Source organism: Psittacula echo, assembly GCF_963264785.1.
Source record: "Psittacula echo genome assembly, chromosome: 8".
Classification (NCBI taxonomy): Eukaryota; Metazoa; Chordata; class Aves; order Psittaciformes; family Psittacidae; genus Psittacula; species Psittacula echo.
The window spans coordinates 15,878,365-15,895,628 of NC_137744.1; the positions used below are offsets into that span (position 1 = coordinate 15,878,365).

A 17,264-nucleotide genomic window follows, 5' to 3' on the forward strand; every position below is an offset into this window, starting at 1 on the left:
TAAAGACATTTATTCAGAGAATACAGAAAACCCGTGGCCACTTGTGAGTTTGGAGGCAATTGTACCTGTTGCCTCCTGTATAGGTTTTACCAAGTACAAACCACTGATCTGGGCAAACCCGGAGTTATTCCCATCCAAGCTATAATATGTTGGGAGTTCTCTGACTCCTGCTGACTTCTGAATTGGCAACTAAATCAACAAACCAAAAGTGTGTGTGAGAATGTGCTTTGCACAAGCAAAAATTAATGAGATTTTCTTATTTTTTCAGAAGCCACAGTAGCATTCTAAGATTCTACATATCCTGAATGTTCTGTAATGGTTTTAATTCAGATTGAAAAAACAATGTGATAATTAATATTCAGCCAAAATGTCATCTAGTAAGTCACAAACACTTGCTCTTCCATGCACACTGCAAGCCCGTCTCCAACATATCTATCTTCAAAGAAAAAGGCATTTATAGCTACTATGATAATTCCTGCCAATCTATCATGATAACAAAATTGCAAAGTCAGATACTTAAAAGATGAGTTTAAAATTAAGTAACTGCACTTTATGTAACATTTTTCTGACACAGAAATTCAATAAAGGTACAGCAAAATAGAAAACATGGTGTAAAGTACCACATTTTTAGAGCTTGCTGTCATTCTAGCCAATGATGTAAGAATTAAGAGGAAAAAACAAAAGATTTAAATTGTGATCAGACTGAAGAAATTAAATAAAGGTAGCAAAGCAAAAAACAATTAAGCATTATGAGCCTTCTCCATACAATTCTTCAAAAGCAACAATGTTGTAAGGCTTAATACGAAAATCAGATGTTTAATTTAAGAAAAATATCACAGCAATTAAAATCAGTAGGAGTCCTCTGCTAGTATCAACATGTCATCTTGAGTAATATTTCTTTGTCTATTAGGCAGCACAAAGGTTAACAGAGTAGAAAGCTAATGAGAATTCCATGTTGTATTCAACCTCTGGCCAACCCAGCACTTTGTTCACCAGAATGTACAAAGCTCCCAGTGGCAAACATTATTAGTAAAACATGATTTGTATTAGTGTAAAGTAAAGATAAGCAAGACAACAGAACAGGAAAGGTAAAGAATAATTCAGCATAGAAAAGAAAGAGAGGCTTACCGATAACATAGGCTAGCAACAGTGCCAGGGTAACTGTAATGGCAGTAGCACTCAAAGCAGTGCACTTCCAGTTGCAACACCTGTAAGGTTTGTTAAAAGTGAAGGCAGGTCTGGAAAAGGTACTTCTAGGAAGAGGCCTAGGAGGTGGAGAGTAAACAGTATTGGATGTTAAAGGATAGTTCTGACTGGCTGCGCTGAAGATAGCTGAAGACCCAGATCCATGTTTAAATAGGAAATGCCTACAAAAAGAAGACAAAGAACCATGTTGTAAAAACCACCTTGTGATTTAAGAAGTGAAAGGAATTCTATAAGCACTGTATGACAAACACTGCATATGTTCACAGAAAATACAAAAGACAGGAAAATCTGGATTTGAATACCCTCTGCACTGGAAGTATGTCAACCAAACCCACAAGATTTCCAGCAATTTTTAGTAAACAATATAATGTAAATGAATTCTAAACTATTCTCCCAGTGCTTCAGAGAGGTGCTCAGGAAAGGTTATTTCTCTGCACAGTACCTGGGGGTCCTCCAAGACGAGCAGCCCTGTGTGCCTTGTTACACAGGTGTGCCTGAGAGATGGGAATTGTTGCCAGCAGTACCCACTCCTTCCGCAATCACGCAAGATTTATGTCACCAAGAATACAAAACAGTGCAGAATCCACTACCACTCTGAGTATTTACTTTTACTGTGGATTCTCTCCAGAATATAGGAAATAACAAGAAAGAAAATAAATTTAAAAAAAAAGGGTAAAAAAAAGACAAAGGTGACTGCTTAGAGGAAAACCAACAGGGATAATTCCTTTTGAAGGACCATAGTTACTATATAGGTGAGTACAATTTCTTTAATATTCTTAATTGAGCTATTTTGACAGCAGTTTTTCTTCAAATGCTTTTGCCTACTGTGGTGATTCTCAAACATATCAGAAAGAATTCATTTGGAGACCTATTTCAACGTATTTTGGAGAATTGATTGTCTTCAAGAAAAAACAACAAAGACCTACATTATCACGAAAAGTAAGGTACAGAAATGTGCCTTGCAGAACAGGCTCTGGTGCAGAAATATAGAGTGGTGGTCTATATGAAGATGGATGGGTTTCAGGACTGGCAAGTGGTCTGCAAGAGAATTTGGGAAAGGATATTTAATTTTAAACAATAGCTTACTGTACTATGTGCTCAGAAATTGTGGCAAAAAAGGACACATTCAAGGCTGACCATACCAACCACATATTCTTTTGGGAACACCAACTTTCTTTGTGTTTTGTCTTTCTTTCCTTTAAGAAAGTGAGCAAGCTTCTTCACTCTTTTCTGACAGCTGCACATCTAAATCTCATGTCACAGCACACATCCAAAGAAAAGCATCCTCTGTCTCAAGCCATAAGGCATGAAGGCAAGTAAAGGGGTACTGATTCCACACAGCTTGCAAGAACAAGGACTGCCTTGGCCACAGTTGGGTAAGAGCATCTGTGACTGTTGCTGACATGGGCTTTCTGTTCTTCCATCAGCTAAGAGCTGTGCAAGTGCTCTGCTGAGCCCAGGCAAGCACTTGTGCTGGGGGCGCAGGTTGCCCCGGTTGTTTCTGCCAAACTGAAGGAGGATCTTCAGTTTAAAATTCAATGGCACTACGATGGCTGCAAGCCAGAAGCCACAGACACACTTCACAACTGAAGTCAACTGGCCAGTGTTGACATGGTCCATTTTCCCAATGACAAATGTGCCTTTACACCATCAGAAAGGAACAAGACAGACTTTTAAGACGTATGTGGATCAATCAATCCATGCTGGTAGAATTTCTTTGATGGATTCACAGCGGGATGTACATGGGATCAAACACTCAAGAGTATGAAACATGATAATACTGCGACATTTGACTTTAAGAATATTGTAAATACATGTTCCTGAAAAGGTAATTGCTAAAATGGTGTAATGAGTATGATATTATGTATTTCCATTATAAGATTTTAAAAGAAAGGTTAGAGTTCTCAAAATGCCAGATTATAAAAAATAAAAAGGTATTACAGAGCAGTTTTATCTTTTAAAGTGCCTTTTAGCCAGGCAGTTACATGAAAAAGAAGGTAAATGAGAATACTGCTTAGCTTGCATTACAGATTACAGTGCCTGCATATCTGAAGTCTTTTGACAAACCACAAGAATGAAATTTTTGTGTTGCTTATGTTGAGTACTAGTTATTCCTGCTTCATACTTATTACCCAAGTAAACAGCATTCAAACAAAAAAAGGACAACTGAATCTGACTATGGCATGCTGGCAATATATTAGACAACACATGCTAGTTTTCTGTCTACTTTCACAGTTACAGATATACACATTATATAGACGGCAACTCTCTGAACATGGTAATGTCTCCTGTAACTATTTTAGTTCAAAAATTCTAAACTCAAATGCAGTAAAATAATAAATTCAAATGAAGTAATGTAACTATCAACAGGACTATATAAATCTGCTTCCTTCATATCAGGCCATGAGAATACATTTGGTTATTTTGGCATCAATGCTTTGCTGTCAAACCTGAAGGCTTTTGCAAGTACATGAAGCCTTACTTTTCAGTCAGCAGTTATTACAATACACAGTCAATAAGACTTTTGGTAGGAAAGAACATCACCACAAAATTCCTACTAATATTCAAGGCAGCAAAATCACCATATAAAACAATAAATGTGTTATTATATATAAACATGTACATACATGAAGTATGTATACATGTAAACATACGCATATACACACACAAATAATATATGTTAACAGTTAATAATTCTTTACTTGCTTTACATTTCAAGATATAATGACAAAACCCTCCTTATTTGATAATTTCTCATTTAAATTTTTTAGGAAATTATATCAAAATGGTCTGGTATTGGCAGTATTGATTGTTCTTTATGGTGCATAGCTCAAAGATACCAGAGGTAAACAGAAGGAAATGCTGAACTGGAAGTTATCGTTAAGGCTCTAACAGCCTTGCAATCAATAGCCAGGAAAAATTTTATTCTCTTGCATGGGGATTTAGAAATGTGACTTCCTAGAATGATGGTGAAATGTTGGTGTGCAGAGGGATTTCTTCGTTAGCTGAAGAGTGCACAGAACATGGATCAAGCCCACACCCTTCCAGATAGATGACACACAGAGGAGAATTTACATAGTTTAAACTTCTAATAAAAAAGATTGTGAGACAATGCTACACTGAAACTGAGCTACCAGTGAAATAACACTGAGAAAATGTTAGAAATCACAATTGTTTATGCTTTCCATTTTGGAGACAGTACACTGAGTACCCAGAGACAGTTCTACAGAATGTGAAAAACACTGGTGGCACAAAGACAGATTTCCACAGCTAGACTGTGACTATTTTCTCATAAACTCAGACGACTCCTCATCTGTTTGAGCACAGCACTGTTCCCAAAGGACATTAGGACATGCTAAACTGTTGCTATCAATTCTATAAAATGAGGCACGCTCTCTAAAGAGCAAAATAATAAAAATTGCAGTTCAAAAGTTTAGATGTGACTGCAGCCTCTGTGTGCTTTAACATTCATTCCATCCAGGAGAAAAGCTGAAGCTTTTTTCTTTGTAAGTTGGGAACACAAGAAAAATCAGAGAACGTATAAGGATGATTGATAAGGCAACTTGTTCCAAGTGGGGAAATTCTAAATGTTCACAAAACCATTAAAAACATCCATAAAGAAGATGATAATCTTCTCTTAAAGTAAGAAATACAGGACATAATCTGTAAGGCATTTGTTTGTGAAATAAAAGTCATTTAATATTGTTCCACTGATAATTTCAATACATAAATCAATATTAAAGGCTCAGTAATAATTTCCAGATAAAAGAGGCAGCTGGAAAACATTCCCACTTTAAGATAACCACAATGTATGTTTGACTATTTACCTGTTTGTTCATCTTTACAAATACAAAACTTCCAAAAACGTTGAATCCTCTCAATTCAAGTCAACTGGAAGAAAAAGATCCTACCAGGCTCATAAAAATCAGGGGTGGGAGTGGGGTGGGGAGCAATCAAAACCATCAACCCCCCAAAAAACCAACAAAATCAGCAAAAGCCCCAGTGAACTCCCATTTCTAAACTCAGCTCTTTGTCCTCTCTAAGCCCCTCTAGCTACTCACCCAGCATGGCTTACAGCAGCTCTGAAGCTGAATACACACTGGGTCTAAACCCAGTATCTGGGTCTAAACCTTCTATACTGGCATGCCCAGTAAAGAGATAAGGAGTGAGGAAAGGGAGTTATTGGGGGGTTTAGGTGACAGAAGTCATGGAATTAGACCTCTTAGTCCTGCTGATCACAGAACTAGCTTTGCTTTCTGAAAAGAAGGGGTTTCATGTGGCTCCTCTAAGTGCTCCTGCTCAGCCTCAAGAGAAATGGCATGTAACTCCAAGACTGCAGTTCATACAAAAATGATGAATTCTCAGCTAGGAGAAGGTAAGAGAACAGGAGTTCATTTCTTCCATATGTAGACCTTGAAGTCCACTTTCATTCGTACCTGTAACATGTTTGTCTTCAATTTCCATTAAGCTAGAGGTTTGTAAGAGTTAAAAATGAAGAACAAAAGCAGATTTGAAAGTGAACCATGGGGTGAATTAGTAGAAACATGAATCTTGCAATACCTTGGCCAAAACCTAAGTCTGCATTTCTCCTAGAAAAGTAGGAAGACATTTGTACTTGTTTTTTGTACTTTTTTTTTTGTACTTGAATTTCACATTCAAGAAATGGTTACAAACTGTTACATAGCTGTGTGACAAGAAAACTAAGAAGTCTTCAGTTTGATCATTTATTTATTTTCAATTTCTACTAAATTCTATAACTGCATGTAATATATATAATTGTTTATCTATACCAGTGTTTAAGAAGGTAATTGAAATAATTCTCTAAGATGTCAATAGAAGTACAAAGGTAATTTTTAAGAGGCATAGCAGCTGAAATAAAGAAGGATTTTGGGTATAATCAGAAAGTATATAAAGACAGTAGCCAAAAGGGATTTGGAAGTGATACAGTTTCCCATCTACCTTGGCATACATCAACCACGAGCCCATTGTTACCTGACTCTTTTTGGTCACTAAATTTCCTGTGACAGTGGGAAGAATCAGAAATTTGCTTGTTCCTGATTTTCTATTCATCCTATTTTGTAATCGAAAAAAGAAAAAATAAAAGAAAAAAAAAAAAAAAAAAAGAAAGGAAACTTTTAACCTTAGATAATTAACAGAAAATGGGCCTCTCTATAAATCTCACGTGGTACTCAGCAAACTATTCTAAGGAAATATGCGGTATAAAAACCAAGACACCGACTTGACAACAAAGATCTATGCACTATACCCTCACCTTGAAAACCAAATTGTATGTGAATAGAAGACATGACATAATTATAGATAGAATCTGTCTTATAATTTTATCTGCCATGGGTTACCTTTTTGTGTACAATAACTGTAGGAACAAGAATGTTCATGGGTGAAAGTAGAGGGAAATAGCCATGAAAACTATTTATCTAATTTATTTTATCGTTCTATTTTTACACGTATAATTGAAATATATTTGAAACTCCCTAGGGATTTGCCTCTGGGAATAGAACTGCTTTGGTCAAATTTCTTCTTTAAGATGGACTTGCCTTTTGAATCATTTACATAGAATTGCTTCCTTTATTCACTCAAGCTTTCTTTACATAGTGTTTGAAAACTTTGTCCCTTGACACTGGACGTGAAAGGATATAAAAAGAATCTGTATCCCATCCTTTTCACTTCACTACATAACAAGTGACATGGTGCTGACTCACTTGTCTATTGCTGCTGTAGGCAAGCTAAGCCGGACAATCAGGTGACTAAGCTTTCAAGTCCCTAGCAGATCTGTGGCAATGTATATAATCTGGGGCAATAATTATATAAATATAGGACAGTGCCAAAATCAATCAAGAACAGCTTCTAAATGGAACAGTGTCAAAAATATAGCTGTCTTTCGGTTGCATAGACAATTTAGTGAAAAAGCAAAAAGATAAACCAAAAAATACCATACAGGGGACATAATTACTCACCCATAGATCAGTGTAGACTTTACTATGATGATACATAGTGACATTGCTACATTAATCCAGTATTTTTGAAAGTGCTTTTCTGTGGCTTAGAACTTTCCCTTAGCACTACGACCCAAACAACAACTGAGTAAAGCTGATTAATGCACATGGAGATTCATGGGGTGAGGAAGGAATAAGCTCGTGGTTTGCTCTAATATTTTTCAATAAATTTTAAACATCTGATGTGGAAAATGAGAATAGCAGCACTTGCAATAATATTTTTTAAAGTTATATATAAAATGTAGAAAATATATTTGCAAAGTACTTCAAAACCATGAATTGAGGATAAAAATACCAATTTTATAATTTTGCTGTTTAGATTCTGTGGTTAGAAGTATGACTTAAAATAAAGAAAGGAATGAAATTAACTGAAGTAGAAGTAGTTGCCCCCCAGATCCCTTTGCCATGAATTTCCTCCTGGGAGTATTTATCCATATCCAATCTGACTTTTATTACTAGCATTTGAGACTACTTCTAAATACCTACACTCACATGCATATGGTCTAAAGCCAAACTGTATAGCTATTGTGATAAATAACACAAATTTCACTTGACAGGAGGTGTATAACATTAACTACGTGAACACTATCTGATCTTCCAAAACAGATTTCCTAGAAGTAGTTATTCAGAGGACAGACACACATTTCTAGGCAATAACATTACATATATGTATGTGATTTTCTTAGAAATTAGAAGATAGAATCTTTTGCATATCTCTGACCCTTTCTCACAGCCCGTTTTCCAAACCAGCCAAGATTCTTTGTATTAACGTGTAATTATCTTTCCTTTTAAACATTTATATTCAGTCTGTTTCTGGTTTTGTAAATGAAAAGCTAACAGGCTGTTTGCTCAATGGTGAACACAAAATAACAATATGTCTTAGTTTTAACTTTATACACTATCCTATTCAAAACAGTGAGTGAAGAGTATCTTCAGTGTGACTGTCCAAGTTACTATGTTAAGACAGCATAAAAACCCCCTTACATATACAAATACTATCCCGCTGTTCCAGGGAAGCCCACGCCAGAGCTTCTCCCAGACAAAAATACAGTGGAGTATATGAACAATTTAAATTGCCTTTTTGTCCTTGGTGACTGCGTTTCAAATTATTCAGAAGAAGGACCCTCAAGAGCCATTGCTGCTGACATGAAAATTGTACTTCATTGCAGCTGACAAACATTTGTATTTTTATTTTCATAAAAGATGCTTTCATTCTTGCATTATTAAATTTAGGGTCATATTTACAGCTTTTATTTTAGGTTCATGGTCGTATTTACAGTTTTCAATTTATCTTCTACAATTCAGAAGTCTTAAATATTTTTAGATCTTTTCTGCTGCACAGTGAAAACACATGGGACTCAGATTGAGTTTAAAACCCTTGCCATGTATCTGTTTTTAATATGGTCAGCCTCTGTATAGGTTAGATTTATTGTTTAATTAGGCAGAAAATAACAAAATACGAGTGAAATGTCATAACAGCCAATACTGAGCAATATGATTTGAAGGAAAGATCAAAAATGAACCCCTCCCCTGCATTTATTCTTTGAATAACCACAAGCCCTGTCATTTAACTCAGGAGTAGGCTCCTTTTGCAAACAAGTTCCTAATGAATTGCATTGCTCAAACAGTAATTGTCTCCCTGCTTGGTGGCTTATGATCATTAACACCTGTGTGCCTCAGGAGCTGTAAAAGCTGTTCTGTTTGCTATGGAAACCTTGAACTGGGAAAAATGAAGACACAAAAGTGCTTTCTGTGTCTCTGCAGCGGGGGCAAGATTCACAAGATGAACAAATGAAGAGACCAAGGAGAAAAGATAAACCTTCCAAGAGCTCACACAGAACCGTGTAAGTGTGTATTTAGACATGCATTTCTGCATTATGTCTGCTTTTAGCACTACTCCACCTTAAACAGAAAGTATGTACAGGTTTCTGTGATTTGAAAGGCTATCAGTATACTTTTTGAAAGCACAAATAATTATAAGTTTGATTAAAAACAAACAAGGGAAAACCCTAGCACAGAAAAAAAATCTCTTGCTAAGTGATAGTTGTCAAGATCTCCCCTATAATAAAACAGAATTATAAACAAGATGATATTTTTAGGAAAACAGATATCTAGATTGTCTTAAATATACACCTTAAATAATAATACAAAAGGAATGATTCCATCTATATGATGGAATCTATATGGATAGCCCATCAATTAGAATTGTTCAGCCTCGAGAAGAGAAGGCTCAGGCAGACCTTAGAGCAGCTTCCAGTGCCTAAAGGGGCCGACAAGAAATATGGAAAGGGAATTTTTACAAGGGGCTGTAGAGACAGGACAAGGAGGAACAGCTTTAAACTGCAAGAGGGTAGATTTAGATGAGATATTAGGAAGAAGTTCTTTCCTGTGAGGGTGCTGAGGCACTGGCACAGGGTGCCCAGAGAAGCTGTGGCTGCCCCATTGCTGGCAGTGTTCAAGATCAGGTTGGACGGGGCTTGGAGCAACCTGCTCTAGTGGAAGGTGTCCCTGCCTGTGGCAGGGGAGTTAGATCTAGACGATTTTTAAGGTCCCTTCCAACCCAAACCCTTCTAGGATTCTATGATGATCTGAATAACCTTCTTGAACTCCGCAACTCTCAAAGTTTTAAGTGTTTGGAGCATAATCAAACTTCAGGGCTGTGAAATATTGCTGAATAGTAACTAAAAATCATAACTGCCTTGAACCCCAAATACATTTCTTATTATTACAGTCTTTCAAAGTTTTATATAAATTAATGATAATTGAATCTCAGGTTCATGGTCTGGTACGTCACTGTCCCCTTAGAGAAGCTATTACCATGGTGATAAGATTGCTTAAATTAAGCTGTCTTCTTCCACAGTACTTGGCTCATTGCCAGCGCAGTGAAGGGAGATTTCAGTCCATTCAGCACAGCATTAACCTTACTGCCAACACTGCTAAACGGGTTAGAGGAACTAGGAAAAAAAGAGATTTTAAGAAGGAAGGAACAAGCAAATATGTAAAATACTGAAGCACAGAACAGGACAGAAAATAAAACCAAACCCAAACCTCAAAACCACACTTCGAAACACAATCAAAATCAGGTAAGCTTTTATATTTACACAGAAAACTTAACAAATTCTAATGCTTGAGTAATCTGAATGTAAAGCGTCACTAAAAATAAGCATGTCCAGTGGTTTATCCATGAGGGAACTATAATAAGACTGTGGGGAGGATCAGAAATCATGTCAGGTAAAAATCCTTATTTAACGTCTAGTTTTGCCTTCTTATTTGGGATTCTGACTTAAGTAGCAAAATAAGTAGCAGACACCAGGAAAAACAACCCAAACAAACAATGAAAACCCCAATGAAATATAAAAAAGTAGGCTATGGAAACAAATACTAAGTTGGCATGGAGAAAATGAAAAGCACTCCTTTGAATTGTTACGATTTAATACATACTCCATAAAAAGTAGTAAGCTATGTTCAGATGCGGCTGTCAGAGATAATGACAATGTATTACAGTGTAATTCATAAGATTTGAAACATCAGAGCAAAGTATCTACGAAACCTGAAAAACAATTATTTTAGTGGAAAAGAAGGGAATAGGCAATAGGTTGCAAGTACTTTATTCTGGGGGAGAAGGAAAAAATCAATTTATGTAAGAGCCAAATAACATTATCTTAAAAAAGAGAATCAATGTTTCTGCGTTTTTATGTGGTGAGAGAGATATCCTTGCAGTCTTTTTCTGGCAATACTTACAAATTATTTTTCTGGGTGACAATGAAATTACTGCATGTTCATAAGTCATTTTAATAATGAATATTTTTTTTTCAAAACTGTGCATGCACGGATACAGATAGTCTGCATTTGCATTTACATGCACATTACAGCGCTGAAGGCTGCAGCACAGTTGGTTACACCTCCTACAGGTACAGCTCTTCTCCAATTTCTTCATCAACAGCTATTCTATGACATGTCCTCTGAAGTTTCAAAGGTGTGTCTGATTCTAATTTTCATTTGGGTTGCTCAGAATAACTGCCAGAGTTAAAGAACTGGCCTTGGCAATGACATATATTTAAACTATTTCTGGCTTTGCCAAAAGCCTGGGTGAACTTGAACAAGTCATTTCCCCTTTCCAGGTCAGTCTCCCCATTAAACAGGTGGGCTGGTAAGCTGGTTCCTGACAAAACTGCTGTGAATAAGTTCTTGCATATAACACCTCCAGATGAAGCACAAAACAGAATTTCTGATTTGCCCTTTTCTATAGGCATATAATGAAGTTTTACTCCACAAAAAAAACCTCTCAGAACACATACCTCAGTCTATGCCTTTTACTGCAGCCCTTTGGAGGCTCATCTAGAATTTCAAATTCTAATTACGTAAGAATACATGTTTAATCAGAGTACTGCAAACATTTTCAGAACTACAGAATTTTCTTTTACATAAAGATGACACATTATCATTATGAGCAGACTCATAAAGTTGCTTCGCTTCTGACTGTCCAGAGTGAACAGGATTTACAGTCATGCTATTAGCTGTAGGAAATCTTTTCCTGTCTGAAAACTCTCTAATATTACATGGCTGCAGATAAACCATGCAAACACATGTGCTGTTCATGGATTAACGGAAGATACAGTTGGAAGAAAAGCTGACCATGTGCATTCTGATTTGTGCCTAGTTGTTACAGTAGGGGATACATTACTCTCTAAGTCTTCTTTTTGATTGCAAATGTTCCAAATTAAAAAAAAAAAAAAAAAATCCGCTTAGATATATTAGGTATGTACATATTAGGTAGATTTGGTACTATTAAAGATTTAGCACAAAACCACAGCTGCCATTGACATGTTTCCCTTTATTTCGTAGGATTATTTTTAATGGGCAGCTAAACATTAATGGAGAAGGAAAGCAAGAGAGTCCAGATATCAGGCCAAAGTATTTGTTCAATTCTAGATGAATCACTCCCTGTTAAAGGAAGAAAAACCAAGTTGCAAGCCGTTCTTTTTTGCTAAGGCTGCTGTGTACTATAGGCTTCTGGGAAGTGGTAATCACAAATGTCTTTCATTACAATGTTTCCCTGCTACATCACTTGTCTGCACATAAACTGCAGATACATCTTGGCAAACAGCTTCACAGATTCTACTTTCAGATTATACAGCCTTTCAGCCAGCTTCATGAGAGGCTGCAGCTAGCTACCAGAGGGTGCATGAGATCAGCTGAAACAACCGCTGAAGGGCAGGAATATGGAAAATTCCCAGACTTTGTGAATCACTAATCTGGAGTATGCTTTCCAGTCCAAATTCCTAATCCACTGCACAGTGTCTTTTGTCAGTGTCCAATTATACAATTATATATGTAACTATATATCTACATATTTGTCCTTTATGAGACATTTCAAATTTGCAAAAATAGTAAGAAACCAGGAAAACTAAACTGTACACAAAAGAGACTTAATATTGCAAAGTATTTTTCCCAACAAGGTCTGATGAGAATACAGTGAAGAGGGATGCAGAAAGGCTAAACAAGATCTACCTAACTGTTAACTGAAGAGAACCAAAAGGTACTTAATGGGAACAGAATGCCGAGGGATCAGCCTTAGGTGCAGCAGAAGGTATATATATATATATAAGCTTGTTAAGTCAGAAATGACAGTGATTTATCTTTATAAGGATTGTGTTAACAGAAGCATCTAGCTCTAGAAGGCCTAGATGAACTAAAAATTTCATGTTCACTTCTGGAGAAAAGTTTCCATCCTTCTTCATTCTTTTTGTGATTTGCCCTTAAGACAAATAAGGAAAGTTTCATTTCAGAATGAATCAGCTTATTCTTCAATCTTTACTTAAGAGCCTTTCAGAGAAAAGAACCTTAATTTGACACTTGTTAGGTGTTCGTTAGGTGACAAACTTGACACTTGACACTAGCAGCAGTTAAGTGTTTAACGATGTATAGCAAAATCAAGTTTTGCAATAGAATAAAATCTTATAAGAGAACAGCATTTAGGTTTCAGTACTGTTATAATTTGTCCTTGGTCATATGTATATCAAGAAGAAAACATTTCCCTGCATAATACCTTGTATTCTCTGGATCAGATTATTTAGATGTCAGATATTCACCTGTTTCACCAAACACAATTTACACAGAGAGTCAGGCACTTTGCATTTACATGTTTTAAAATGCCAAACCCCACAGGAAACACCAGCTTCTCGGTGCTCTGTTCACAGGGAAGAGGACGAAGGTTGTAGAAAATCAAAGGTTTGTTTCAAGCATCAAGTCAGCAAACACAGCTGTAGCTGAAAGCCATCAAATTAGCTAATACTTATCGAGAACAAAAAAAGATTATAGCCAAAAGGTCAGAGGAAATTGCAAATTTACCTCTGGCAGAACTTTGGGTAGTGAAACACAGGTTCACTGAATACATGCATTTGCTTTCAGTTATTTTTCAGAGTAGATTATTTGTGTAAATTGTGGATGATCCTGAAGTTGAACCTTCCCTTTCCCAGCTCCCAGAGTTAAGGCCCTCCATGCTCAATACCTGTCTTGGGCCCATATAAGTTCTCCACTACCAAACAATTATCAAATTACATTCTTTGTGTACATATGCAATCAAGTGTTTAAATTTGCTCTGAGAAAAATATTATTTTAGTATTATTTCCTGTATTTTCTTATGCACAGGAAAGCTACAGCCTGACACTGACTGACTCCAGAGGGGCAGAGTGCAGTAATTAAATAAAACTTCTATTTGCTGATTACGAAATGCCCCTGGGAGAATGCGGGAGGGCGAGACAAGTAGATAAGCACAAATCCTGACTGCACACAACTCTAAAACACTAATGTAAGCTACACACCTTAAGGAAATCAATGTCTTTCAAAACTTTGCAAAGTATGTGCTTTTTATGAGTATTAATGATCTAATCGAATGAATTAAATAAGACCTCATATTGCCACATGACCTGGCCACACATCAAAATGCATTGGCATGTCCTGAATGACAAACTTATAATTCCCTATCACCATCTCATGTCAACATCAGGCCTCCTCCCCATGTTTTGGTTTTGTTGTTTATCTTTTTTGACATTTGGGATATAATGTGTACAACACTCGGTCCATACCTGGTTTCCAATGGGATGTTGCTGTTTAAGACCCAGCTGTTATGGAGATGCACGGAATCTTGGGTGCTGGTGGGGGGAGTTGGGGCAGCAGGACTGGGTTGGCTGCGGGTGGTCATTGATCTTCTCTGGAGAGAGTCAGCCGTTGGAGGTGGTTTTCTGGCACAAGTGCATGCATGGGGTGGTGGAGGCGGTGGCGGGAGGGGTCTGAAGGTGAACTGGTTATGTGGACTACCTGGCATATCTGAAACAACAAGGAGAAGGCAGAGAAACCCACAGAGGGTTACTATTTTAGAAAGATCAAGACAGCACGAGCATGATGTACTAGTTATTGGGATTAAAGCAGGGTGTTTTATGGTGGTGTTAACCCAGCTGCCTGTCAAACGCTGTTGCAACATGTGAAGTAATTTAAAATATAACAGTCTACTGAAAAGGAGAATATCAGATACAGACACACACCCTCCAGCAGTGTAGTTCAACAAAACAAAAAAACCCAAACCAAACAAAATAAAAAAACCCAAAACAAAAAACCAAAACTGAACCCCACCAAAGACAATTAACTAAAAAAAGACATAACTTTGATTTGTCATAGCATTTTGTGGGATGAGGGTAAAGAGCAAATAAATCAAGCTGACACTGAAGTACAGCACAGATGCCAACTGATTTCATGAGGTATACTTCTAATTTAAGAACATCTGTGACGGAAACAGACACAGTGTTAAGAATAAGTCATGCACTTCAAATCAAGGGAGAAAATAATTGAATAATTCCTACCACCTAACAAACATCTTTCATAAAACAAGGTTTACACATTTCTGTGAGTCTGTTACCGCATTTGTTAACTGAGACCTGAGAAAAGGCCCTCTTAAAGATTATTTGAAGCAGTAATGATCTGGATATCCAGAGAAAAGGTTTTACGGCATCTAAAGGCAGATGAGCCAACAAGGAGCTCACAGCTATAGGACAGGGCTGTGAATGAGATGGAGTGAAAGATGCACATAGTGGGCACCCAAAGTTGTACTCCATGAGCTCGCTGTGCTGCCGCTGCTCTATGGGACCCTCAGTGCTGCCCTCAAGCACCCCAGGCGGCTGGTGTAATAGCATAGGCGCTGCCCTGTGCTAACACTGCCATGCAGCTCTCAGGTGGCCCAGGTTTGCCCCTGAGCTTGAATCCTCCTCAGAAGACAACAAAGATACAAATATGGTGCAATGGCACCTGGAAGGGACAATAAAATCTTGTTTTCCCTACCTCCCACAAGACTCTTCAAAGCCTCTCAACACATCAAGAGATGCGGCTATGGAGAACTGAGGCAAACAAATGCATTTTAAAGAAACAATAACAAATACTTTGCAAAGGAGATGCTGATAAAAATCACTGCCAGACTGGGTGAACTGTGAAGCTATTAACCTGAAACTCTTCCAGCTAATTTGCCTCAGGGTCTAACACAGCTTTGTCCCATTTCTATACTCACCCTCACCCTCCCTTTTACCTTAGCAGACGTCCAGTTAAATCTGCACAAAACCAGCAGTAGTAGAGCTCTGATGAACCTGCAAAAATTCCCTGCATGGAACTGTTGTTGCCATCCATTTACAACACATGCTTTCTTTAAATTATGACATGATGTGTCTTCAAGGTGAAAGATGAAAGCATGCCCCTTCGCTTCTCAGAATGGCTGGTGGAAAAAAAGCACCTTTTTCTGCGTGACAGTCCCAATTTACCCCAACTGGAGAAACAAGGTTGTTTAGTGCTCCACATAAGCTTTCCTATGCTGTGGTAAGCAAAGCTGTCACGGATTTGGCCCAGGCTTAATCCTTTTAATTTCATTGATCTTTTATCAAGGCAGCATTCGTACAGTTGCATTAAGGTTTACGCTGTAATATTAGTTTGCATATACCAGAAAAGCATTTCTAAGCATATTAGAAAACTGGAAACCTCAGTAAATTAAATCACTGGAGTCAACAGTCCAGAGGTCTGAAATAATCTGCTAAGGCACTTTCATATAGTAATTAATCTCACTAAATCCTGTATCCTGCTATTTTAGATTTGAAAGCTACCCAAATTTTGAACATAATACTTGATGTCCAGCATCCTCAAGCATGTGATCAATGACATTCCCTTACTTACTGGTATCAATCTTAAGTGCACTCTACAGAAAATTTGCAGAATTATAACAACCTACAATTTGCACAACAAGCCATTTTAATGGTTGTGCCACTGTCCTGTTAGAAAATTGCTGATCTCTGCCAGGACAAACAGTTAGACTCTGCAAGGTACATCAAAAGCTATGCAGTAAATGCTGAGCAGACAAGGTGACTGCTTCTCTAGGTAAATGGGAAAACTCTGTATAATCTATATGGCAAAGCATCTTTTAGTTCCCTTCCTCCTCTTTTATCTGTACTGTCCCTATCCCATCAATAGCACACAATTATCTCACAAATAGTTTAGTTTGTTCAAAGCAACAGACTGGTTCTGCTTTGTGAACCACAAAGTATTTCTGGATGGTGAGGTACCTTGTATCTCCCAGTGCAATTCATCACAATACATTAACACATCAGATTTCCTGGGGGATTCCTTTTTAATTATCACACTTGTCACCCCTCCGTCAGCTACTGGCATAGCAGGAAACCTCACATCAGGTTCTGAAGTATTTTGGCAATTTAAAGCCAAGTCTTCTGCATCAGACCTTCACTTCAGTGAAGCACTGCAAATTCATTATGCTGAGAATCAGCCTGAGTTTCCAATTAGTTTTTACAGACTTTCTAATTCGGCAAAGTTATTTTCGTTTTGCTTGAAACTAAGTCTACATCTCATTAACTTTATTTTTATACCACAAAAAATGCTGCTTGGGATATAAAGCAGCATCATAACTAAATATGCACATGCGATTCTTTAGGACTCTGAATAAACAGTAGAGTCTGTAAAATAACTTAATGCAACATCATTTAAATACTTAAAAAG

At 37.2% G+C, this 17,264-nt stretch overlaps 1 protein-coding gene across 2 annotated transcripts in view; it reads right to left on the minus strand.

Annotated features, from left to right (window-relative positions):
• TENM1 (teneurin transmembrane protein 1) overlaps positions 1 to 17,264 on the minus strand; it is a gene marked incomplete at its 3' end in the record, with an annotated part of 242,605 nt that overhangs the window by 139,244 nt on the left and 86,097 nt on the right. For both annotated transcript variants that reach the window (XM_080624671.1, XM_080624670.1), the window contains exons 3-4: positions 14,309 to 14,549; positions 1,129 to 1,367 (exon numbers count right to left, since the gene is read on the minus strand). In XM_080624671.1, the coding sequence (XP_080480797.1) occupies positions 1,129 to 1,367; positions 14,309 to 14,549 (480 nt within the window). The remainder of the gene's footprint in view (positions 1 to 1,128; positions 1,368 to 14,308; positions 14,550 to 17,264) is intronic.